Raw genomic sequence first — 26,807 nt, forward strand, 5'->3', positions numbered from 1 at the left:
TTCTATCATCCTCTGTGCTATCATTTGCGTGTCTGTAAACAATATGAACAAAAATAGCAACTTGAGTGGAATTGTAATATTGAGATTGAATTTCCTCTTGTGGCTTAAGAGTATAGTTTTCTGCAAAGTCCACCACTGATAGTATACTTCCAATTGGAAATTTATTTCTACATGTGTGAAATTAAGAATCAAGCCATCTAGCATGTTGAGAGTGTGTCACATATTTTGGTACAATCTTACTTTTAAATTTTGACATGAATGCATGTACACTAACCTTCTCTGTGATTAAATCGACATGCTTTCCTTTTTTCCCATCCTTTAAGGGACACTCAACATTCTTAAATCTTCTAACATCCATTAGTTGTTGTCCAAAATCAATTTCACTACTCTCATGCACACATTCTACTAGTGATAAAAAATTGCCACAACTAGAACATTGTCAAGAGATACATGATTGTAAATAAAATAATTATCCATCAGTTCTTTGACAAAATAAACTTGCTACAAATTCTTTGATTGATTCAGGTGGCATATCAATACCACATTCTTGGATAAGCATGTTACTATGCAAAACACAATGTATGTATCAAAAAACATCATAATAGTAATGAAATTGCACATGTGTTTGACAACAACAAGAGACTCTTTGCTTATTAATTTTCACATACCAAGGCTTGCATTTTTCAAATGATCTTTGAATTATAGTGATATTTCCAAGTAACAAAACTTCATCCCAAAAATTTATATAAAATTCAGTTTGAGTTGTGTCTAATAGGTGTTTTGGATGAGGGTCACGAATTCTACACCCCACTCTCAACTTTAGAACATCTCTAGCATTAGATGATACCCTTGTATCATCATGCCAAAACTTTTCAACCAAAGATTTCACTTCAATATTCATTTTCATTTTCATATTGGATCACTTTCAATACTTTCTCTTCTTTTAACTGCTCTAACTAATGTTTTAGGATGCATGTTTAAAATTCCACTAATGTTGCTTACCATCCTTTTATTCAAGGTTGCTTTATTCACTATGGCAGTTGTTATAGCTCATTGCGCCGCATTCTTATCTTTAGATCGACTTGTTGTACCAATAAATTCAATGGCACTTGCAACAGTACACATAGCATTCTTAACATATTCATCTTTTTTTGATGGTTTCACATAGATGCCTATTTTTTTCATCACTTTTCTCATTTTCCACATTCTCATCAATTGCATCATAAGTTGACATTGAATTGCAAGTTTTTTTCGATAAAAAAATTCTTTGTATATTCTATTGGCATATGTTCTTATCTATCTCCAAGAAATCTTACCAGGAAGATTATCCAAAACATTTTTTTCAATTTTTATAAAAAAGTTTCCCCGATCTTCAACAATTGGAGGATTTTCATTTTCACCATGTTCAAAAGGATTTTCAGTTTCAACATTCAAAATAATTTCATCTTTAACAACATGAAGGTTTTCATTTTCATGGACAATTCTATCAATCTCAACATTGGTATATCCAGCTTCTACTAAATCATCAATATGAATATCACCTATAATAACATTATCCATGTCTTGCAGAGAAGGATTTGAAGTTGTACCTGGATTTGAGGATGTTGTACTTGGAATATTCTTCATAATTGTTTCATTCACATCATCATCATCCATAATTGCATCATCTACATCAATCTGATCCCCCAAGGCATCATCTTGAATGTTTGTCTCTTCCATTGTTGTGGATTCAGAAGCATCAAGATTATTCATTTGTCGAATCGTCATTCTTCTATCCCTTTGACATTTGGCCTCCTTCTCTCGTTCTTCTTGAATTTCCTTGACACTCAATTTCCTCCTTTGTTTCTTCTTCCGATGTTGTTTAGACCCCATGACTAAAAACTTATGCAATAAATGCCACCTTCAAAAAATGGATCTAAAATTGCAACAAAAGAGCATCCAAAGGACAACTAGATCACAATATATCATGCAAAAACTCGCACATTTGAATCAACATGTTTTATTATGTTAAATGATCATATATTTATACAATTCCGAAAAAAAATTAATGGTAAAACAAAACGGGATCTCATTTTCAACATGGGATCCCGTTTGCTTTTTTTTAAAAATAATTTGCAATATAGAATGGGATCCCGTTTTCAACACGGGATCCTGTTCTCAACACAAGATCCCACTTGTAAAAAGATTTTTTTGGGGCCCGCTTGTAGGTTTGGAATTAGGCTTGGTAAATGGTTCAGAAAGCCGAACCTAAGGCTCAGAACTGGTTTAACCTACAACTTCAAGCCCAAATCAAGCTTCATACCAAAAAATGACTTCAAAAATATATCTGAACACCTAATTTTCAGATTTTTTTTTAACAACAAAAACCCATTATAGTACACACTGTCTAGATTCCAAATATATAATTTTTTAAGAGAATGGATCAATATTTTTAATTTAAAAATAATTTCTAATGAAAGTGATCCGTAAACTTGAAATAACGTAGTTTTTTAAAATTTTAATAACTTTTTTGTCTTTAAGTTTTTTGAAAAAAAAAATTATATGGCATCAAACTGTAGACAAATCTATAGAGTTTAAAAAAAAAATTAAAAAATGTTAAGTTTAGGTCAAATTATGCTTGCCGTACACGGATTTTTCAAAACAGTGATTATGCCCAATTAAAAAATAACAAAAAAAAAATATATGGACAAAAATTACAAACAAATATCCTCACCAAAGGTGAGTGAGTTGTAGATCTTTTCCCAAAAGAATAAAGAAAAATACTCTCATTTAGGTCAAATTATGCTTGTTGTACATGGGCATGGTATGGTCCTAAAAAGTGACTTTTAAACTATAGGTTTTACTAATGCCTATTCAAACTTCCTTTTTAAGATCTGGGTATTGAAAAAACATATTTGGAAAGTAGACTTAGAGCACTACATTTTCTATTACTGAATTTTTTCAAGAATCATCCTTCAAGTGCCTCAAAAATTTAGGTCAAACGGGACAAAATCAAAAAAAAAAGGGAAAAAACTTCCACTTTTTGGCCAAAAAGTGGAAACAACTTCTTGCACTTACCCAGATGTGAAGGGCATATAAGGAAAAGCTTCCCTACTTTAACCTCTCGAAAGGCACCTACTCCTAATTCTTCAGAAATTTTTTGCATTCTGAATAAGAATGGAGATAATTTGCCTTCTCCCCCTAAGAATGGTTGTAACACCCAAACCTCCTTGATGGATAAAATTGATTTTCTGAATGAGGCTGTAAAAAATGTGGTCTTGAATCCAGTTGTTGAAGTCCCAATGCTTAAATTCTCTGCCAATTTTGGGCTTTTAGAGTTGATGCTCCTCTGCACTTGGCTATTGTTGATGCCCTTGCCCAAATTGGGGATTCTTAGAAGGACCTTGAGCATTTTGTGTTTCCCAAGATGTGTAAAAATAGGAGGAATAATGTACAATAATTGGATTTGGAGAATATTAAAGACTCCATTGGTTCTAGAAAAGGTTTGAGAATTACCCATCACAACCCTCCTAATATCGATTCTAATTCTATCCTTATGATGATGATTCTTGTGCCGCCCTTCCTGAGGCTAGGCTTCCTAATGCTAATGGAAATTCTATGGTTAATTCTATTGTTAAAGGTTTTGAGGAGAAAGAACGTGCCAACAATAGCGTCGCTGGGTTAAGTGGATGGATATCCTTCCTAGGGTACATATTAGACAACAATAATAAAATTTAGGATGGTTTGTGCATTATAGAGTTTCTAATACATTAAATTTACACTTAATTTAAGAATGAGCATATCTTTTCAATACATTTTCATTTCGAAATACAACTTTTTTGGGTAGGTGTGTATGTATGTCAAAAGTGGTAAACATTTTTTTTTTAATAATAAGCATTACAAGACAATAATATTTCCTTAGAGCATTAAATTATAGTTTTTGAAAAAAAATTCCACTTACTTAATTGAAAGGAAATTATGTGTTGATTCATTTTGTAACTTCCTTTTTATTCTTTTAATTTTATTTATGATTAGATGATATGATAAACTACATTTTAAGGTTAATTAAATTTTAAAAGAATTATTTTTCTTTCAATGTAAAGGAGGGGTATGTGGGCATTAACTATAGTAGTGACAATGAAGTATGTAGAAGTTCAAATAAATACAAACTAGTCACTTTGTCATGTGTTCAAATGTTTTAAGTTCATTTGGGTTCCAAACTTTGTAAAATAATTATATTTGGCCTTCTAATTATTCATGTCCAAATATTTGAATTAAAATGGTCACTTTTATGTTTATTTTAGATCATGTTCAATTGGAATCTATTCTTGCAATTAGGGAGAATCGGCCTATGCATATCATGTGGGAGATTTTTAGTAATCCAATAGCATCAATATCAGGTTCAAATGGGAAGTCTCAATGGTGATTTTATTAAGGTGATGATGATATCAACATCATGTAAATGGGTCATTAAGTTAGCCTTTAAGAAAGATGATGGCAACATGACGAATTGTTGATGTCATCAAGTGGACACAATAATCTCTATGTGAACTAATAGATTGAATTCACAATAGTATAATTGAGTTGAAAGTAAAAGGTCCACAATTATTTAATGATGCCATGTTAATGTCATAGTCATATAATTCAATTGGTCCAATTGAATTGGAATTTTAGACAAATTTGAATGTCTAGTTTAGTAGCAAGTAGATATTGTACAAAGGACATTAAAATGTCATCTTCATTGTATAAGTTATGTGGCCAATCATAAGTCAACCTACAAATTTAACCTTTATTAAAAGAGCAAGTTTACTAAACATCAAACTTGAACAAATGTTTGAATTGATTTCACAAATGATACTTTTTCAAGGATATTTAAGTGAACCAAAGATTTAGGGTTCAAAAAGTGAATATCAACAGCTAATAAATTTGAAATTTGGATTGGTTGGGCAAACAAATTTTTTTTATTTTTATGAATTTTGACAGACTCCAAAAGGTAACTTAGGTTTTTCTAGATGACCTTTCTACCTGTATTGGAATTTTTACCAACTAAAAGACTATGTTGAGATTAATGCAGTTTTAAGGAAATTTATTAAAATTCTAGGGATAAGGGAAAAAAAGAGAGTTCTTATTTTGCTAAAAGTAAAACTTAATTTTGTTGTAAAGAAATACAACATCTACATTTATATGAATTTAATTTTTTGTTGCTTATACTTTATTTTCGATTGAATTTTAAACCTTAAACCTTGAATACAATAATTGAAAAATTTATCTAACATTTTTTGCATTCCAAGAAATCTTATTTTAACTTTATTATTTTTTTTTATCAAACTAATTTTTGCCTTGTATTAGATGTATGGAAACAATTTTGTAATCTCTTTGGAAAAAAAATGAAAAGAATAAGGAAATATTTTACGAAAGTAATCAAAAGATAACATATGAAAAAAAGAATAAGAAAACAATTTTGTAATCTCTTTGGAAAAAAAAAGATGAAGGGAATAAGGAAATATCTTGCGAAAGTAGTCAAAAGATAACATGTGAAAAAAAGAATAAGGAATTACTTTTACAAGAAGAATAGGATTATCTTGTAAAAAAGCATAAGAGAAAGAATAAAGGCCGTCTTCCAGCTGCTGGGTTGCAATGATGATACGTAAAGTGATTATTCTAAACTTAAACATGGTTATTATTCAATTACTCAAGTGGCATTCGTAAACTTATCGCGTGATCAAAGTTGTAGCTATCTACTAACGTCTTAAGAGCTCTACCGTAATACACTTCTCTATAAAAGGGGTTATCATATGAGAGATTTATACAAAACCGGAAACACGTTAAAAGTTTGAGGATATTTTCTGTTGAATAGAAAGGATATCTAGTTTCGAGTTTCGGTTAGGAAGGAATGGCTGCTGTGATCTGCTGCTTACCCGACCTTCTTCCAAAAAATGAAGATCTGAAGCGTGAGATAGAACAGTTAGGCATGGAGCAGATTAGAAAACTGACCTCAGAAATTGAGGATGGCCTGAACAGCATTGATATGACCAACGTGAGTATCTAACTAGGCTCTTTATTTTATAATTCTTTGACAACATAAATCATGTTTGAATGTGTTTGGCAGCTTCACCGCACCCGAAATTCCAGGTTTGGTGACCTATTGATACGACATCTATGGACGACTTGCGGTGAAAAACTTGCCTCCAAGGTATTTAAACAATGCCTCATCCATTGTTGTTATTATCATAACGGTTCTTACTGAAAATTAATTGTCCAAAAAAGATGAGGAAAAGAAAATATCTCAAATGTAATTTTTCAATTCTGTATTTCCAGGATTGCTTTCTAAATAGACTTGACCAAGAGACAGAGAATGTGCTCAGTGATGTACTAGAAGGAGAAGATAATATGAGGTGGGTGGCAGGAGGTCTGTCTGTTTTGGCATATATGATATACAAACTGAAGGAAAGCAGAAACTACGGGAGTGACTATCGACGTTCTCTTCTGTACAAGTTTGGTCTTCTCAAACACATAAAGCGAAAAATTGCCTGGGAGCTGACAAAGGAAATGCGGAAGGATGTTGTTAAGTTTATCATAGTCGGATGCCTTGTGTTAAAGCTCCGATTGAAATCCGAAAGCCCTTACAGGTAAGAATTCAAAGAATTGTTCAACTTCAATCGTATTGCTCTCAAACAATTTTTATCATGTTGTCTCAACGTCTTATGCTGCAGGTTTGGGCCTAACCTGAATGTGATGGACACGAATAATCTTGAGTTCCGATTAGGGTCCACTTATAAAGAGCTGGCGTTCGGCAGAATCATGAAAAATGTTCCATCTTCCTTATATTCGTCAAAAACTCGACATGTGAATGAAGGTATTTTTGTTGCGACCACTACTTTCTTTTATTTTTCTGTGGCGTTTAATTAACAAGGGAATACATGACTCTTTTATATTCACGATTTCTATCATCTATCAGTGGGCATAAAGGAAGCACGAGACCAAGTGATTAAGGATTTGGACGTCGATAATGATGACAAATCCAGGAGAGCCATTGTTATTGAGGGCCCTGACGGTATTGGGAAGACAACCCTCGCCAATGCTGCCTTCAAGAGCCTCGATCTCACACGCTACCAAGTCTCCAGACTTGAAATTGAACATAATGTTTCGGAACCTGATATGAAGAGCCTGCAGCAGCGGATTCTACACGATTTGTTTTGCAAAAGTATTGATTTGAGGAGTTGTGTGGAGGGTCAGGCGCGTCTGTCAAATTCATTCAGGGAAGAAGCGTGTTGGCCTGTCTTTATTTTTATTGACAACGCTCACTTTGATCTGTCTAATTTGCTACCGGCGGAGGAGCAGTGGCTTCCAGGGAATAGCAGGATCCTCATAACCACTACCGACCGACAACTGTGTAGGATACCTGCATATATTGACCAGTATTACTACGAAATGAAGCCTCTTGAGGGAAAAGAAGCGAATGATTTATATCAAAAGGTTTTAGGCCGGGACGAACCAACTTTGATGAAGACGTGTCCTGGCATCCCTCTAGCTCTCATAATGCTTGCCTCTTACTTGCGCCAAGAGGGTGACAAAGGTTCAGGCGATACCATTGAATCTTTAAACCATTGTCCTAAGGAAGAATCTGATATTTGTAGTAGCATAGTTCGTGTTATATATGAGAGTTTGCAAGAAGCTTATAAAGAACCCTTTCTAGACATAGCTATTTTCTTCAACAACTGGGAACGGCACCTGGTGACTAATATTTTCCCAGACATACAACTGAACGTGCTGGAAGAGAAAGGACTTATAACGGTCTCCCGTGAAGGCAAATTGAGCATCCATGGTATGATTAGAAAATGGGCAGCGCAAATTTCAGGAGAGGAGAGGATAACTGACGTGAAATCCTTCAAAGTTGCTCTTCCAGATAAAGAGGTAACAGCTGAAAGAACCAATTTTATCTTATAACTTTTTTATATTGTTTATTTAATCCGCTTTGCATTCTTAAAACCTTGTACAATCCTTAATCTATGATTTCGAAGACGAGGCTTAAAATAACTTTTCAGTTTTATAGGATTTACAATGTTTATTAGATTAATTTCACTTGTTCACACTACAATAACTATTGTCAGCATTTGTAGATGTTTAAGGTTTGGTAGGTTGAACTTACGTTGTACATAGTTAATATTATTTGTACTTTCTTCACAAATAAAATCAAAGTTATATAAAAAAAAATTAATATATGATTTAAAAAATTAATAATATAAAATAAATTTTAATCAAAAATTAAAATTACATGTTTTAATAATATATAAATTAATTGTTCAATAAAGATAATATTTAAAATTGAATCTCCATATATCCTAATTTTACGTGCAATATGCATACAATGGTTTCGTATTACTGGCATTTTACAGGTATGATTTTACTTGTGATAAAATAAGACGACGTTGTAGATAAATTCTCCTAAAATATAGAAACACTATCAATTGGCTAGCTAATGTAGTACGCCAGTCTCTATTATAATTGCTACGCCTTTTGCCGTTCAACGTACATTATAATATTCGCAAGCCTCAAATCTCTCCTGTAACTACGTTAATAGAGTCGAGGCTGTTAGGAAGAGAATTCGAACTAACATTATTTTCCAATACACTCCATTCTTAATAAGAAACACGTCTCGCCAAATCCTTATTATCGTAAATAAACTGTCAGATACAATGATCTGTTTTATTTGAAGGCTGTTACTTAATAAGTATTACTCACTTGAAATTTTGATTTATGAATCTGATTTTCAGAAACTCTCAAAAATCAAGGGGATATGGCTTTCAGAAGGTAATTCTGAAATACAACTTGACGCTGAGGATTTGGACGTGATGCATACGTCTTTAAGAGTTTTGTACATGGGAAAAGGCACCAAACTGAATGGAGAATGCAGAAATAACTTTGAAAATTTAAGGTTCTTATATCTGTACGAGGATTGTGTACCAGTGAGTCTTGGCAATTTCACAAGCGTGGCCTTTTACCGTGGCAGATTACCGAAAATTGGCGATTTTTATGAGGCAATTCTATTTTTTTAAACGAAATTGTTTTCATTTTGTTTTCTGTATGACATTTATTTTCGTTATCGGATTTCGATTCGTTCAATAAACATGATTGTGCGTATTAACCAATAGCTGATTTGCAAAGCAACGGTCAATGCAGTTGAGCAAGTCTCTGGATGATCTGAAGCGGAGCGGGATTCCAAAGCTTACGACATTCGTTAAAGAGCTGCAGTTAGCAAAGTCTTTGCATGTTCTAGATCTGAGTGATTCCCCAAATATTGTAGAGATGCCTGAAGGATTTACCTGTTTCTCGTCATTGGAAGTGCTAGATTTAAGCAAATGTTCCAAGTTGGCTTGCCTTCCCGAAAGCATAGGCGAACTAAAGTCTTTGTACCGACTGAACATGAGGGGCTGTTCAGAGCTCAGGGCACTACCGGAATCAATGGGTAACCTATCTTCTTTGCTAGAGCTGGATTGTACAGAATGTATTGAGTTGAAGGTCGATCCAGATAGTTTCACTCAGCTAAAGTCTCTTTGTCGTCTTCAGTTAAGAAATTGCTCAATGCTGAATTCTTTGCCTGAAAGCTTTGGAAACTTGTCTTCTCTGGAATATCTAGATTTGACCCGTTGTACTCAGCTATCAGAGCTTCCAAAGAGCTTCCACAAACTTAGTTCCCTATCTCTTCTCCATTTAAAAGATTGTTCAGGCTTACTTGAATTGCCAGTAAACTTTGGTAACTTGTCTTCTTTGAAAGAACTGGACTTATCAGGTGACCTTAAATTAGAAAGCCTTGAAACAAGTTTTGGGAAACTCCACTCACTGTGTTACCTGTGCTTAAAAGATTGTTCAAATCTCACCTCGTTGTCAGAAAATTTTTCTGAGCTATCTGATTTGGAGGAGCTTGATTTAACTGGCTGTGATAAGTTGGCAAGACTCCCAGGAAACTTTGGTCATTTCAAATGCTTGCGTATTTTGAAATTAAGCTGCTCAAGGCTTACAAAATTACCCGTGTCCATAGGCTTCATGTTTTCACTTCAGCAGTTGAGTTTAACAGGCTGTCAAAATTTGGCGAGACTTCCAGATAGTGTCTGCGAACTTCAGTCTCTATCCCACCTTCTGTTGGCAAGCTGTCCAGAGCTCACTGAACTGCCCTTAGGCTTTGACAAACTATCTTCGTTGGAAGAGCTTGAGATAACAGGCTGCAGCAAATTGAAGTCACTTCCAATTGACCAGCCTCCGTCTTTACGTGTTCTGAAATTAAGAGGTTGTTCACAACTCAAAGAATTACACATAAATATTGGCAAGCTGCTTTTAAAAGAGTTGGTTCTAACAGGTTGTAATGTTTTGGAAACGCTTCCAAAGAGCTTCAGTGAAACTAAGTCTCTACGCCACCTGCGATTAAGAGGAGCTTCAAAACTCACTAGCTTTCCAGAGAACATACCCTCTTCTATTGAGACATTGGATTTAGGTGACTGCTCAAGTTTAAAGGTGCATCCGCAAGGAATAGGACTTTACAGTTCTCTCAAGTTGTTGTTTTTGGATAAATGTTCCAAGTTGTCTCAGCTACCTGACGACTTTGGACTGCTGAATTCATTGAGATATCTAAGCATAGCAGGTTGCACAGAGCTCGAGAGGTTTCCTGATTCTCTTAAGAACATGCCCAATTTGGTAGCAGTTGACGCATCAGGATGCCCTCGATTGCAGGGAGAGACAATGGACAGGCTGGCGGAGCTGCGATGCTTGTATTTCGTCGATGTGAGGGGAAGCAACTTCTTGATAGAGCAGTGGAAAGAAAGAAGAGAACTCCACCATCAGCTTGTTGTACGGTTGCAAATGGATGAAGAAGAAGCCATGTACGCAGACACGATCATCTCCTGTCTGTCTTCAATCAGCGCCATCGTGACAGAAAAAGTCGCTTTGGTCGTAACATGCTCCTCAGATAGCCAGGGATTACAAGTAGTAGAGAAAAAAATTGGTGAGCTTTATGAGCAAGGTTTCCGTACCTGTTCCATCCATATGACTGATAGCAGGGAAATGTGTTCCAAGATGAAATCTCGGAATCTACTGTGTTTCGCTATGCTGAGGTGGTTGAAGAAGCAGCACCCTCAAACGTTCGCCTCTCTGAAGATTTTGCACACGTTGATTGTAACAGTAGATGTGAGCATGACAGACAAGGAGGGCAAACAAGAGACTGTAAACATGAAGGTAGAATTACCTGCAGTTGAAGATCGAGATTTGCAAGCACTTACAGATATCCACGGCGGCCTGGGAAGGTTTTGCCCTTCTCTTTTAGGTATAGTTGCTGACAGTGATTTGCAAGCAGTTCCAGATATCCACGGCGGCGTGGGAAGGTTTAACCCTCCTCCTCCTTTATGAGGAATCGCTGACAACTTTCCCAAATAAATTTGTGTTTTCATTGTAACTGTAAATGTGTGCACAGACAATGAAGGCCAACAACACATTGGAAACATTGTGGCAATATTACCTACATTTCAAAATGGAGATTCCAGTGACATTGATAATTTCGGCCGCGTCCCAAGGTTTTTTCCCTTCTCTTCTAGGTGTAGTTTCTAACGACTTCACACAAAGCATACCGGAAATTTCCTAGCACTAGCCTTGATCAAATAAATTTATGTTTCCTTTGTATTTAATTATTAGGATAGTTGGTATAATAGATGCATCATGACGGTATGCTCGTGTTTCCCTATTATATGGGATTCTCATACTTGCTTTTTCTTTTCAATTGTACAATTTCAAGTAAAAATAAATGTAATGCAGTCTGAATGTTTGGATGAAAATAAAAGGTTAGCTGTTTGGTTATTATTTTAATAAATGATGTAATTATAATTTTGATAAATTAATATATTTATAATCTGAGAGTAAATATTGATATTAAAAGAATAATATTATATTTGATTGGTTAGTGAGAATGAAATTATGTATATTTACAATTTTAGTTTTAAATGAGTTGTTGATTAATGTAAAAGATTTTTTTTTTAATATTAAGTGAAGTTATTATAATGTCTAAAATTTTACCTAAGGACACAAACACAACTAACAAATATTTTTAAGGAATAAAAATCTAACTAAATTATGGCTACCCCACAAGATGCAACACAATACCATATATAGAGTGGGGGAGATAGGAGCAAAGTGTACAAACAAATGCACAAAATCTCTTGCATGCACCCTAATTTGATAAGGATGGGTTCTTATAAACTAGATTTGGGACTTTGCCCTTCTAGACTATTAATCTTGAATTGCACCACATGATCCTTTTCAAGTTAGGTGTACTCTCACTCCCTAGCGAGCATAGTAAAATTTTAATATCTTGGGGGAAACTAGTATTTTAAGATCATCTTTTTTATCATTCTATGAGGTAACTTATGATGTTAATGGAATTAATAAGGACACTTTTTCATGTTTGTCAATGATATTATAAGATTCATTATCCATCTAATCACATCAATTATCATAATTAAATTACTTAATTGTAGGGTAATATGGAATAGCTTAGTCATTGGCATTAATGTTGATAGCTATAAAATTTATGTCACAATTATATAATGGTATCATTTCTCATAATTAGTTAATCCTAGATTAATAAAACAATAGGAATATTATACTTAAAACACTTAGTATTATAACTATAATATCATAAATAGTATTAATAATAGTATTGTTATTAATAACATTACTAATAGAGTGCTCACTCTATTGTTGTGACATTAATATTAACATGATATCCTATAATTAACTTTAAGAATATAATTAAAAATGTTATTTTCAAAACACTTACTAATAATATTAGCATTATTATTATACCATGATAAAAATCTAATGTTAAGGCAATTCGACTATCTAGTCATTCTCGTTGATGATGCTATGCATTACTCTTAACCTCATTAAAGTTGACAATGCAAATACTATTTGTCCCTTACCATTTTAATTAGAGATATAATAATGTTTTTGAGAGCTCAAATTCTTACCCTACACTTAGAAAAAAACTAAAGATAATTGTGACCTTTAAGTTTATCGTATTATTATTAGAATATGATATGTTTGATATGCGCAAAATTGATCTAAGCTCTCAGGAATCTAGAAACTAGAAGTACAAACAATAGAGGTCTCCTAAACTAGTTAACTCTTTGTCTAAGATGTTTGTGCAGTGTAAATATAACAACACATAGCATTAGTGTCCCTTATAATGGAGTGTAAATACTATCATAGAAAACACATAAGGGAATATGTAGTGTCTTGAATTTAGTTAATAACAAATTATAACTAAACCATAAATTAAAATGACTGAAATGAGAGCTATGGATGAAGCTAAAATATTGAAAAAATGAATAAAGGCAAGAGATCATCGAACAATGTAAATACTTTCCCTCCAAATAGCTCCTTATCTAGCACCTAGGACACATAAGACAAAGGAGATGGGTTAGGACAACTGTATATGGACTTCCCATAGTCAAACCCCCACTTCCATGTTTCTACCTTCATAGATAGCCCACATAGAGATGTCAATAATACACACAAAAGATAAAATAAATTAAATTCTATCAAGACAACAATACAACATGTTCAATGAACCTTAGATATATATGATTCACATTGCATATGTTGTTAAAGTTCCATGTAACTCATCCGTTGTCAAATTACTCAAATAATTAGCGTCTTCTATTACAATTTGATTTTTATTAAACTTAGAAGGATGAGATTTGAGCACCTTTTAAACAGGCACCAAATATTTGATGTCTTCACCAAGGCCCCTGATCGTATTGATAACCTCATCAGCTAGGGGTAAATAAGAAATAACATTTTCCTCTTCTTTCATGTTTAGACCTTGAAATAGTCCTTGGTATATTTGAAGGCTTTCCTCCTTGAATTTATCATCACCTTCATAGATCTTGTAGATTTTGTGCTAAACCTCTTTTGCAATCCTACAATGTATTATTATTATAGAATGAAAGTTAGACGTACCACATAAAATAGAATTGCTTGTATTTGCATTAGTTTTGAATATTTTGTTCCCAACTTTATCTCTTGGAGGAGTATCTGAAATCTCATAACCATTTGCAAAAAAATTCCAAGCATCAAACTATAGTGCCATTATATAGGCTTCTATCATCACTCTTAAAAATACATTATTGGATCCATTGAAAAAAGGTGCCTTGTTTTAAGAAAGAGCTTATTGGGTAATTGAATGTTTCATCCTAGATTTACCTTAAGTTGTTAAGCTTCTCCCAAAGAAATTATCTATGATATCGATTATTTAGCACACAAACATAGTAAGAGGGGGTGAATCAACATATATCATTTTAAACTCATTTAACAATAATTATTATTAATAAATTCTCCAAGCATCACAACCTATCTAAAATATAAATTATTATCATAATTACTTGATCTTACATTATCATTAGTGTATGTATCTATTACTAAAAAAACCACACATAAAAAAATATGAGAACTAGATCTCTATAGAAACCCTTAAGGAAAAAACCGTGGTGATAATAGTTGCTTAGATATATTACCCAAATCTAGTCACATAAAATAATATAGAACTTATGATATGAAGTAAGTACCAACCTATCAAACACACCAATCCCCAATTGCATTTGTCGAAAACAACCTACAGGAGGTACAAATCCCGTAATCCAAGATCTAAGCACCAACTTATCATATGACACATAAATCTCAACAATATAAAAGAGATATTAATTTTTGACCTTCAAGATTGAATACTTAGCTTCATTATAATCTAAGGAACATCAAAATTACCTCACACAATGCATATGATCTTCAGATGAAAATACAAAATTATTAATTTCCAACTCACATAGCATTACCAATATACTCACACATTAAACACACAATTTAGAAATTACATTAATGAAAAAAGAAAAGAAATGAATCTATGTAAACTATATATATGTATACATGTTTTAGAAATATTATTACACTCATATGTTAGCCTAGAGTAAGGTTAATGCATCTGCAAATTAATCACAAGATAAAACTTAACAAAACATGTAATAGACAAGGTCCAAAATTCCATCCATTATTCTGGAATAAGGGACATGTTATGCATTACCAAATACACATTACACTGGCCCCAATTTACTTCAACATGTTATCCTTGATTGGGGCACATTACAATCCTCTGGGGTATCAATTCAAAACATCAATCTACTCAACCAATTAGAATGGTGATCACTCTATCAATTCTAACTTTTCAGCTAATAAGGAATAGCCACTAAAACTCTAGAACCTAATACTTCATGAGAAACTTGAATTCATTTTCAAACTATAGGCCATAAATCTCAATTGTGGTAGAATGTGGAGCATAAAAAATTTCCCTTCATAGTTATCAAGACAAATAATTTTAAATTACCTTAAACAATTTTGATAGATGCAAGATGCTAGTACTAACATTTTACAAAAAGTATCATCAACATACTTTGTCACTATCTTTCCAAAACTAACATGGTTGGATGTAGGATTGAAAATAATTTCACTCTTTTTGATACCTTATAGTTTTCCAAAAACCTTGACATCAATGACAAAAGAGACAAACACCTTTGATATCAATAACAATCTGTTTCCATTAATAAATTGATATCATTAAGGAATATTTTATAATCAATTTCACATACAAATTCAAACCTATAAGTACTATACAATAGGGTAGTTCTACAACATTGTTAAGATTAGTAGTCAATGCCTAAAATCACCAAATGTTTTCATCATGATTACCCAACAATGGGTTTCGTAGTCTTTATGTTCCCACATGCTTGAAAATGGTACCAAAACCTCATTTTCAATAGAGAATTTATTAGCTAAAAATCTGTTTGGTTAGCTTACACAATTGCCACAACAAAACTATAGGGTAACTTAAGTTCCATGTCAAACCCTAGTAACCATACTTATCTATCCATTCATCTCTAACAAGATTTTGTTTAGTATGTGCCAACACCTGAACAAGGGAAAATAGATACCAAAATTAAAAAAACCTATCTAGCCCCTTTCCTTCAATGTTTGCACTATTCAAGGACTTTTAGAAGCCTCATATTTAAGGCCACTACTAGCAAGTGCACACTAGGGAAAATAATACCGAATAGCCCATAAAGTATACACCACAATATTTTAAATACTTCAGTCTCTAATGAATCAATTAGTAGAATAAACCAAATATGGCATCCATTTCTTACTCCAATAACTTAGAATATATATAGATAACCTACAGATTTTACTCTAAAGAGTGGCTTGAAAAATTAGAAAACCTCAACCTTTGAATGCAACGTGAAATACCTATACAATATCTCTAGAAATTATTAGCTAGAGTAAATCTTTCACCATAGTATCCATTATTCTCCAAGAGGGTTTGGTTCTAAGGAAGGCTAAGATTAACCAAGTCCAATCCCTCAAACCACAAAAGGTTTTAAGAAAAGAGCTAATAAACTTAAACATATGAAAATATTCTCTCAAACCTCTTAATTAGAAGATTTGTAGGACAAATTCAAGAGTATGTTGAACAAAGTTGTCATTGATTTTAGAGAATTAGGCACAGGTTGTCTCTAATGATGTAGCCCATGCTGATTAATCATGTTATATCTGAAAGAGTGAAGAGTTATGGTAGTGACATGTCATGATAAAGCATTTTAAGTAGTGATCAAAATAATGTAGTCCCATTGATTTATATGACTATCAAATTTAGATGAAACATAAGTTTATGGAAGTAGCTTGAAAGCCTATTCCATAATATTTGATATTGTTAACCAAACAATGAGCTTGTTCAAATAACTTGCACAAGGTTTGTATCTTCTATAGACTAAGAATAATGACATGTTATTTGAAATGTGAGTATTCCTACACAAGTATTGTTAGTAACCATGATTTATGGAATCTCAGAGTAATGCAATTGTTTGGTTCACCCATGTATTTATATGGTTCGGACAAACCCAATGTGTATTCCGAAGTGTTGTAATAGTCAATTTTAGTGTGGCTTATCAGGAATTAAGGATGAATATTCTCCATGATCAGTTTAACTCTTGGCTTTCTCTACATGAAATGTTTTTGTATGTTGAGCTAAATTTGAGTTGTTTCTACTATACCTATTGCATGGTTGATATGACCAACAAATGGAACAGTTCAAACTTATGCATTTGCTAGCATAACACAAGGATAACATTATGGACCCAATTAAGATTCATGTAAAACATTTGGAGTTGTCTTTCATTAAGTTGTGTATGGGATAATTATGACCTAGCCTACTACATGTTTTGATGAAATAAATTGTATGGTCGACTTGTAAATTATGTTTAATTATGTAAGTAGATAACCTATATATGTAAGAATAATATATGATTTTCCAACAATCATTTGTGAATCTATAATTGAATGGTAATGTACTTCTAAGAATACAAGTTATTATCATGCAAGTAGGAGAACTAATCATTCAGGGATTTGCTGATTCAAATACATCTATATCAAAACATCCTATGAGGAGAAAGTCTGTAAGTATTTGAATTTTAAATTGAGCACTAAGAAGTATCAAAGGTCCTAACCTTATCTTTCATAATATTAAGATTAATGTCCTATCTTCTAAGTTGATACTTAGACATAGGCATTTGAGATTGGTATCACTAGAGGGTTAGTGTGTACTATATAATAAGGGGATTGGTTTCCCTAGTAGGTTCGTACCTACAAAATAATGTAAACACTCTTTTATTTGTGAGGCTGGATTTTTTTATCCAAGCATCTATTATCATTTTGGCTTTTTTCATCCTAGGCTTTCCACATAGTTTTGGTGTCCCTTATTTATGTATGCGTTCATTTAGTTGAGTCTTCATTTATTTACGTATGATACTAGATCTAATATTTTTTTAAAGAATTCATTTATATTAATTAATTTTGAAGAATAAAAAAGATTCCACATAGTGATTCACCCCTCTTTCAATATATTGTGTTCCCTTCAATTGGTATCTGTGTAGGGGAAAAAAGCGAGACTAGGTTAACATGCCCTAATCCTACCTTTTGACACACATTACGGAATACGAAAGAGCCTAGAGGTATCACACAATTGGCTACTTCTTTTTGTGAAAGAGAGAGCCACAGGCTACCTATTAGGATTCCTATTCCTTTGTTGTAATTGAAAGATGAAATGATGCAATTTCAAGTCCTAACCCCAAAATGCAAGTATGAACTAATAACAAGATTGCAGAATTGAGATTAAACAATGAAAAGCTGTAAACACAAGGACAAAACAAGAATGCAGATGTGTACCCGAAGTCAAAATCTAAGTGAAAATGTCCGGGACGGGGGCGCGGGCACTACTGTCCTGATTCTGTCTCAAAAACTGCTGTTTTGCACTCCGAAAAGCTGTCGGAAATGTTAAAAATTGCTGTCTGTCAGGAGGACCAGGGCACCTAGCACCTCTGTCCCAGGGACCAGGGCACCCAGCGCCCTTGTCCTGGCAGGACCAGGGTGCCCCACGCCCCTGTCCTGGTCTTTTTCTCTGCAACTTGGTGGGAAGGTCTGTCTCAGTCTGCTTTCGTCGGATCTGCAACTTGCGGCATCGTCCGAATCTTGAAATCTGCACTAATATCTGAAAAGGTGTGGTGGGCGGCTATATAGGGTTTTGCCTTAGTCAAACCCCTGCTTCGGTGATTTCCACCTCCACGAATAGCCAAGTTGTATTGTAAGAGTATTGTGTGTGCAGACCTTGTGTGTGTGCAAGATCCTAAAATGCAAGTAAGCAAACTAGAGCAACCTAGAAAGTAAACCCTAATTGCTTGTAAATGATAATATAAATGCTCTAAATCAAGATGCAAAGTGATCTAAAGCATGAATACAAATGATGTAATGAGGCTTATGCAAAGACATGAAAACAACATGAAATCATACCCAACCCCAAGGGAGGGGTACAAGCCAATCTTTAGTCGGTAATCTCTTATTGCTCTTCAATGTCTTCCAAGCCCTAAATCCATGGATGAATGAAATTGATGAATGCTTGATGGATGGATTTTGAATGTTGTTGAAGTCTTCCAAGATCTGCTCTTTCGCTGCATATAAGGTCCTGAAATAAAAAATTCGGATCCCTTCAAATGAAGAAAGAGAGCTCTTATATATGAAACCCTAGGTCATAATTTCAACTTTTGGCCGACCTAGAGATTGAATCTCCCACCAATTTCTTGGCGTTAAGCTTTATTTTATGATTGGATTGCGCTCCTAAAATTTCGGGAAAAATGTCCGGGACCGTGTGCACTCCGGGCACCACGGTCCCGACAGCTTTTCACCAAATTTTCAGGGTCATCGGATATGATGATTTTAGAGAGAATCCCGAAGTTACAGGTGATTTCGAGATGTTTTGACCCCCGAAATCAAGCCCCCAAGTTCAAAATAGGACTTAATTAGGGTTTTTGATTGAATGATGTATTGGAGGAATAAAATGAAAAGAGCACACTTTAATGAAAGGGCCCAACTTTATGATGTGGAAGATGATGAAATAGAACCCTAGACCTAATTAATTTCATGAATTAAGTGCTAAAGGAGAGATGCAATGCAAAATATAAAATGTGCCAAGGCGGGTGCTAAACTAGGTGTGAAATGTACCACCCTAGTAGGTGCGTACAATTTACGACGCTACATTTAGCCCCCACTTTAGCGGTCATATGAGTACTACATGCATATGCAAGCTAAAGTACAGGAAAGTAAACATTATTTGAAAAAGGATATATCCATAAGTCGTCAGATGAAGCCCCCAGCGGTATCTGCAGTACACAGTTAGGAACCGCACCCTACAAAACACATGCTAGATCACAAAATCACCTAATGCTTACTAAGGAAGGTTATGAAATTTTTGAGTAGCTATATGCCCCCCCTGTTTCGGCTTGCTTATTAGGGAGGTGAAACAGGATAGCATGTTTACTTACGACAAATTGTGTGAGAGGTTATTGATGAGAGATGTTCACTAAAGAGGCTTCATCAGGGCGCATTTTGGAACATCCCGGGAGTAAGAGACCGAAAATACGATTCCTACGCAACAAATGGGTCAAAAATCACATCTCCCAAACTCAAGTTATGATGGAATGAGTGATAGAGGAAAATTAGGGTTTTGAACATAAAAGGAATGAAAAAATATATACCTTGAAAGTGACATTTGCATTTGTCACTTTGTTGATTTCTGAGCACTGCTCATTACAGTGAAGCCCACATAGCCATCATCATGCCTTCACGATGACCGGAGCATCCCACGAGGATTGAGATCATGCGACAGGCCGTGATCGATGACGAGACATTGGACGAGGTGAATTAATTGATCACGCTATGCACCTATGGGTCCACCTTCACGGCCAGATCAGGAGGGAGCGTCTAGTCGTCACTCTCCAGCCACTAGCCCTAGGGATAGGAGATGATCTCATGATGCAGGGTAGGTCACATTTTGGATGTATAGTGACCTACCTCTGTATATGAAAACATGATCCACATATATATATATACATGCTTCTCTTTGTCTTAAATGTGTTATCTTTAATGCCTAAAATAATGTGTATCTTGATTAAAGTTAATGCATTTGGTAGATGTACATGTATGTTCTGAATTTAATTTCCATGTGATTGATTTCTCAATGCTCCATGATTAAATTGATACATGTGTGACTTAATTAAAACATTTAATCAAGTACTACATTGATGATAGCGAAGAAATATGCGTTAAGCCTAAGAATCATATAACTAATGTGATTTAATTTTAAACTTAAACACAACATGATACGATTCTACTTAACACATAAAGACATTGTATAATATGCTAGCATAATGGAAATGTAAATCTTTTACAATTTACATAAATGAATTCAAGACAAACTATAAATTAAAGAACACGCTTGTCAAGAACAAAGCAATATAGATTAAACACAATATCATTTAATTCTATTTGCTCTAACCAAGATATGCTAACATATTACCCAATTTTGAAAAGAAGATGAAATGAAAGATAAGGAATGAGGAATTAAGCATAGTATCTACGCAAGTGCATAGCATTTATAGGTTCTTTAAGAGGCGTACCATCTACATCCGCTATTTTGTAAGCACCTGATCCATAATCCTCAATAATGATATACGGTCCAAGCCAATTAGGACTAAATTTTCCCTTTTCTGCAGGTAAGGCATTCACATTGCACTGATTCTCATAGAGAACTAAGTCACCTACTGAGAAGGAACGTTGAATAACCTTATCATTATAGCTTCGTTGTAGAGTTTTGCGATACACTTGAATATGCTCAAGAGCGTTTATACGTTGTTAATCAAGCATCTCAAGCTGTTGAAGTCATTGTTCTCTATACGAGTCATTGTCTACTATACCTTTGAGAGACACCCTAAGTGATGGAATCTCTAGCTCTAAAGGCATAATAGGGTCAGCACCATAAACAAGATTATAAGGGGTAGTTCCTGTAGCAATTCGTACACTCGTTGGGTAGGCCCAAAGAGCATAGATTAGCTGAGTACTCCAATCCTTACCATGCTTATTCACGGTTTTGTGAAGAATTTGTTCAATTATCTTATTGGATGATTCGGCTTGACCATTTGATTGGGGATAGTATGGTGTAGAAAATCGATGTTTGATATGATATTTCTCAAGGAATTTCTTCACGTCCTTGTTCTTAAATGATGTCCCATTATCTAAGATTATTGTGGAAGGTATCCCGAATCAAGAAATAATGTTTTCTAGAAGAAATTGACAAATCACTTCAGCAGTAGTAGAGCGAAGGGGAACAACTTCTACCCATTTTGTAAAGTAATCTGTTGCGGTTATAATGAAAGTGTGTCCCTGAGATGAGGGAGGGGAGATTTTACCGATGAGATCCAACCTCCATGTAGAGAAAGGCCAAGAAGCTACTTGAGAATGAAGTTCTTGGGCAGGAGCATGAATCAGGTTATTATGTTGTTGACATTGATGACATTTCTTAACAAATGAAAAAGAATCCTTTTGCATAGTTTGCCAATAGTATCCCATACAAAGCAATCTTTGAACCAAGGATTTGCCTCCAAAATTCCCCCCATAGGCACCTAAATGTGCCTCTTCAAGAGCAACATGGATTTCTGATTTGTTAAGACAGCGAAGGAGAAGACCATTATAACCCCTTCGGTAAAGAACATTAGAAAGAATGATATATCTAGCAGACAACTTGCGGATTCTAGCCCTAGTGTTCCTATTGGCGAAATCAGGAAAGGTACCATTGGTCAAGTATCTTACGATATGCGAATACCATTCATCTGAGTCTATCAAGTCACAATAGGTCACCAAGCTAGAATCATCTACAATAGCAGGAGAAATGAGGTTATGAATAACAAATTTAAGATCAACCACAGGGTCCTCTAAAGATACAAGAGAAGCCACACATGCCATTGCGTCCGCATGTCAATTATCTTTTCAAGGAACAGGTTCCATGGTATAAGAATCGAATTTTTGTAACAAAGAGATAGCAAGGTCTTTATATTGTGATAATTTGTCTTGTTTTGCTTGATATAGTCCTGTCACTTGTCTTATAATCAATTGAGAATCTCCATAAATATGTATGTACTTTATATTCAGAGCCAAGGCTGCTTTTATTCCAGCTATAAGAGCCTCATACTCAACAATGTTATTGGTACACAGGAAATTTAGATGATAGGATAAGGGAATGGATTTCCTTGTAGGAGAAATTAGGACAACACCTACCCCCAATCCCGTATGACACTTAGAGCCATCAAAGTATAACTCCCAAGCTTCATCTTTCTCTGTACAAAGAATGAAATCATCAGGAAAAGACTCAGGGTTAGGGAAGGAGAAAGGTGAAGGGGCCTCAACTAAGTGATCGGTCAATGCTTGCCCTTTAATTTCTCTTTGTGAAACAAATTTAAGGTCAAATTCAGTTAACATCATAACCCACTTAGCTAGGCGTCCTGACAAATCAGTTTTAGAGAAAAGATGCTTCAAAGGATCAAAATTTACCATGACATGGACTTCTGAATTTAAAAGATAATGTCTCAATTTCTGAGTCGCAAACACCAAGGCCAAGCATTGTCTTTCTATCGCAGAATATCGGGTTTCATAATCAAGTAAGGTATGGCTTATATAATAAACCGGACATTCCTTACCATCTTTATCATGTTGTGCCAATAATGTTACGAGAGCATGAGAGGAAGCAGCTGTATAAAGAAGAAAGGGTTTAGAAGGTTCGGCAGGTTGAAGGATAGGTGGACTAGCCAAATATACTTTTAAATCTTCAAATGCTTGCTGACAATCTTCGTTTCATTGAAAAGTGATATTCTTTTTGAGAAGTTGAGTAAAAGGAAAGGTACGATCCGCAAGTTGAGATACGAACCTATGAATAGCTTGAATCTTTCCTTGTAAGCTTTTAAGTTGAGACACATTTCTAGGAGGTGGCATGTTGACAATAGCATCTATTTTCTTAGTATCCACCTCAATCCCACGATGCGAAACTATGAATCCTAATAGTTTTCCACTATCCACACCAAAAACACATTTCCGAGGATTCAAGTGCATGTGATATTTGCAAATTCTTTCAAAGATTTGATGAAGAATTTTAATATGATCTATGCGAAGAGTGGATTTGGCTAAAATATCATCAACATAATCCTCTAAAATCTTATGCATATAATCATGAAAGATAAGGGTCATCGCTCGTTGATAAGTTGCACCGGTGTTTTTAAGTCCAAAAGGCATCATCACCCAACAAAACGTACCCCAAGGAGTGGTGAAAGCAGTTTTGAATTGATCTTGAGGATTAATGAAAATTTGATTGTATCCTGAAAAACCATCCATGAAGGATAGCAAAGCATGTCCTGCTGTAGAATCAACTATCATGTCAATGTTTGGGAGAGGGAAATCATCTTTTAAAGAAGCCTTATTTAAATCTCGAAAGTCAGTGCACATTCTTATTTTATTATCTGGTTTAGCCACAGCGACAATATTTGAAATCCACGGGGAATAATCAATAGGGCGGATAAATCCAACCTCCAATAATTTTTCAATCTCAGCCTTAACAAGCAGAGCTACCTTAGGATTCATTTTCTGAATCTTTTGTTTCACGGGCTTAGCATCGGAAACTAAGACAATATTATGAGTAACAATCTTAGGATCTATACTAGGCATGTCAGAGTATGTCCAAGCAAAGATCTCAGGGAATTCATACAATAAATCTACATATTGTTTTTGTTCTTCTTCATCCAAACACTTTCCAATTTTAATAACTTTTTCTTCATTGCAAGGATCCATCTTAACATCAGTGGTGTCACTTATGAGAAGATTTCTTTGTTGAAGAGTATCCTTTAACTAAGGGAATTCTTCCACAATCTTATCATTATCAATTTCTTTTCCAAAATAGGCTTTGGTATTCAAACAATAAGGAAATCCCCTATTGTGATGATAACGAGGAAGAGTGTCATATGCCCCCAAGAACTTAGCCAAAGCATCATCGGTAGGGAAGACATCCAAAGCATAGGCACACAAAGGATCCCTATCAATATACTTAGGGTGTCTCATTGGTAGAGATATAGAAATAACATTCACACTAATACAGGGTCTTTTAGAAGCTTTAGTGTGCTTGTAGGGATTGTAACCAAGTCCAAAGGTCTCAACACAAAGATTATTCCCTAGAGGAACTTTCATCCCTTGTTCGCGAGCACCACAACCATTTCCATTATACTCATGCTTAGCTAAAATATGAAAACCACGACCATAATGATCAACCATTTCAGAAAGAGAAGGTGGTTTTTCATAGGACAAAGAATCAAATCCTTCAGAATTAGAGGTGTGAGGAGAAGAAGTTTGAGATGCGGCCACAAAATTGTTGTTCATAGGTCTAGGTAAGGTTGATTTCTCTTTAGTTTCTTCCTTCTTCTTAACTTTAAGCTCTCTAGGAGGAACCCTATACTCACCTACAAAGGTGGGATTAAAGTCAAGAGATCCCCAATCGTCTTCTGCGAGAACCTTCTTGGGATCGAAAGCCTTTTCATGTGTAGATTCAAGTTGAGGAGAGTCTTCTTCAAGAAATTCAGACCCATCCAAAGAATTTTGATCATTGGAGGGGGATGACTCATCCATAGGTAAAGAGTCATCACTAGAAGAGGAAGGTTCAGAAGAACTCCCTTTGGAAGTAGATGTTTGCATACAAGCTCAAAAATTAGTATCGCCTATCAAGGTATATGTCTTATTGTTATAAATGAATTTAACTTGTCTATGCAATGTAGAGGGGACAGCTTGCATACTATGAATCCAAGGTCTCCCTAATAACAAGTTGTATGTTAGATTTCCTGACATAACATGGATAGGAGTAGGAAAAGTAATAGGTCCCACTGTGATGGGTAAGGTAATAGTACCTAATGAAGACTTAGCCACATTGTCAAAGCCTCAAATGGGATGAGAATCAGGCTCAATAAGAGAGGTATCCACATTCATCTTATGCAATAGATTAATGCTACACACATTAAGACCAGAGCCATTATCTACCAGTGTTCGTCTTATAGCAGTGTCATTTATGATAACCACAATCATCAATGGATCATGTTGATGTTGAATTTCACTAGTAGGCAATTCTTCTTGAGTAAACACAATTTGAGCTTTAGGATTCATCACAGAGTTAACCAAGGACACTATATTACTAGATGTATTAGGTGGAGACACATTCAAATCTTTCAAGGCATCTTGTAACACTCCATGATGAGCGGAAGAAGTTTGGATTAAATCCCAAAGGGATATCTTAGCAGGGGTAACTTTAAGTTGTTCTATGAGATCATATTCCTTACCCATAACTTGTGAAATACGTAGAGCTTGCGGAAGAATTGGTTGAGGATTAGGAAGAGAAACCGGAATAATAGGAGGAGGATTGGGTTGCCTATTATTTCTAGTATGATAAGTATGGGCAACCGCATGATAACTCTATCTAGTTAATTGCTTGGCATAACTATAAGGACTTATAGGTTTTCTTCCTTGCACAGTGATGATAGGTTTGTTCGGAGTAAGAAAGGAATCATGACCATACCCTCCTTGGACAGTAAGGAGAGGTGATTTAGGAACTTGAAAGGTGGGAGAAGGATAAGCACCTTGGACTTCAAAGAGAGGCTTATTATGCTCATTCAGGTTTATCATGTTAACTAATTTAGAGGTCTTGTTCTTGTTTAAAGATTTCGATAAAGCCACAAAGTCATCAAGAGCATCATCCAACAAAGCATGATCATAGCTATTAAAAGGTTTATCTTTTGATTCAAAAGGAGACATCTCTTCATAGAGGGGATTATTGAAAACAACCATGTTACCAGATTTAGAGGAAGAGTTGATAGGAATGTACCCTTGAGAGGAATCATTCGACTTATCTTTCTCATCACACCTAAATGGCATAGTAACAAGGTTTATGAGTTTTTGGTAAAATGAAGGTTTGGCATCTTTAGGGTTCAAAAACTCATCTAAAGATTCATCTAATTCATCTTGGCTATACTCATAACCAACATAATTGCATACATCATCATAAGCATAAACATCTTGCAAGTAAAAGTCTGACATTTTGAAATAAAAATTGCATAGAACTTGAACACACAATGCAAAGAAACAAAGAACACACTCTTTCTTTTCCCTATTTTTTTTTCTTTTTCTCTTTTAATGAAAAATGAAACTTAAATGAAACACACTAAATCTAGATCTAGATCTAACAAATGCAATGCAAGAGGAAGCAATGATAGATTCACGTCGGGTTCACCAAAATGTGTAGGGGAAAAAAGCGAGACTAGGTTAACATGCCGTAA

The 26,807-nt window shown here is 34.7% G+C and overlaps 1 protein-coding gene across 1 annotated transcript; it reads left to right on the forward strand.

The window, feature by feature from the left end:
- Nucleotides 1-9,153: 9,153 nt before the first annotated feature.
- LOC131856727 (disease resistance protein RPV1-like) lies at nt 9,154-11,376 on the forward strand. Its single transcript, XM_059208630.1, has one exon. It carries the CDS (start codon nt 9,154-9,156, stop codon nt 11,374-11,376), a length of 2,223 nt encoding a protein of 740 aa, XP_059064613.1.
- Nucleotides 11,377-26,807: the final 15,431 nt, after the last annotated feature.

The sequence above is a fragment of the Cryptomeria japonica genome, chromosome 7 (genome assembly GCF_030272615.1).
Source record: "Cryptomeria japonica chromosome 7, Sugi_1.0, whole genome shotgun sequence".
Lineage (NCBI taxonomy): Eukaryota > Viridiplantae > Streptophyta > Pinopsida > Cupressales > Cupressaceae > Cryptomeria > Cryptomeria japonica.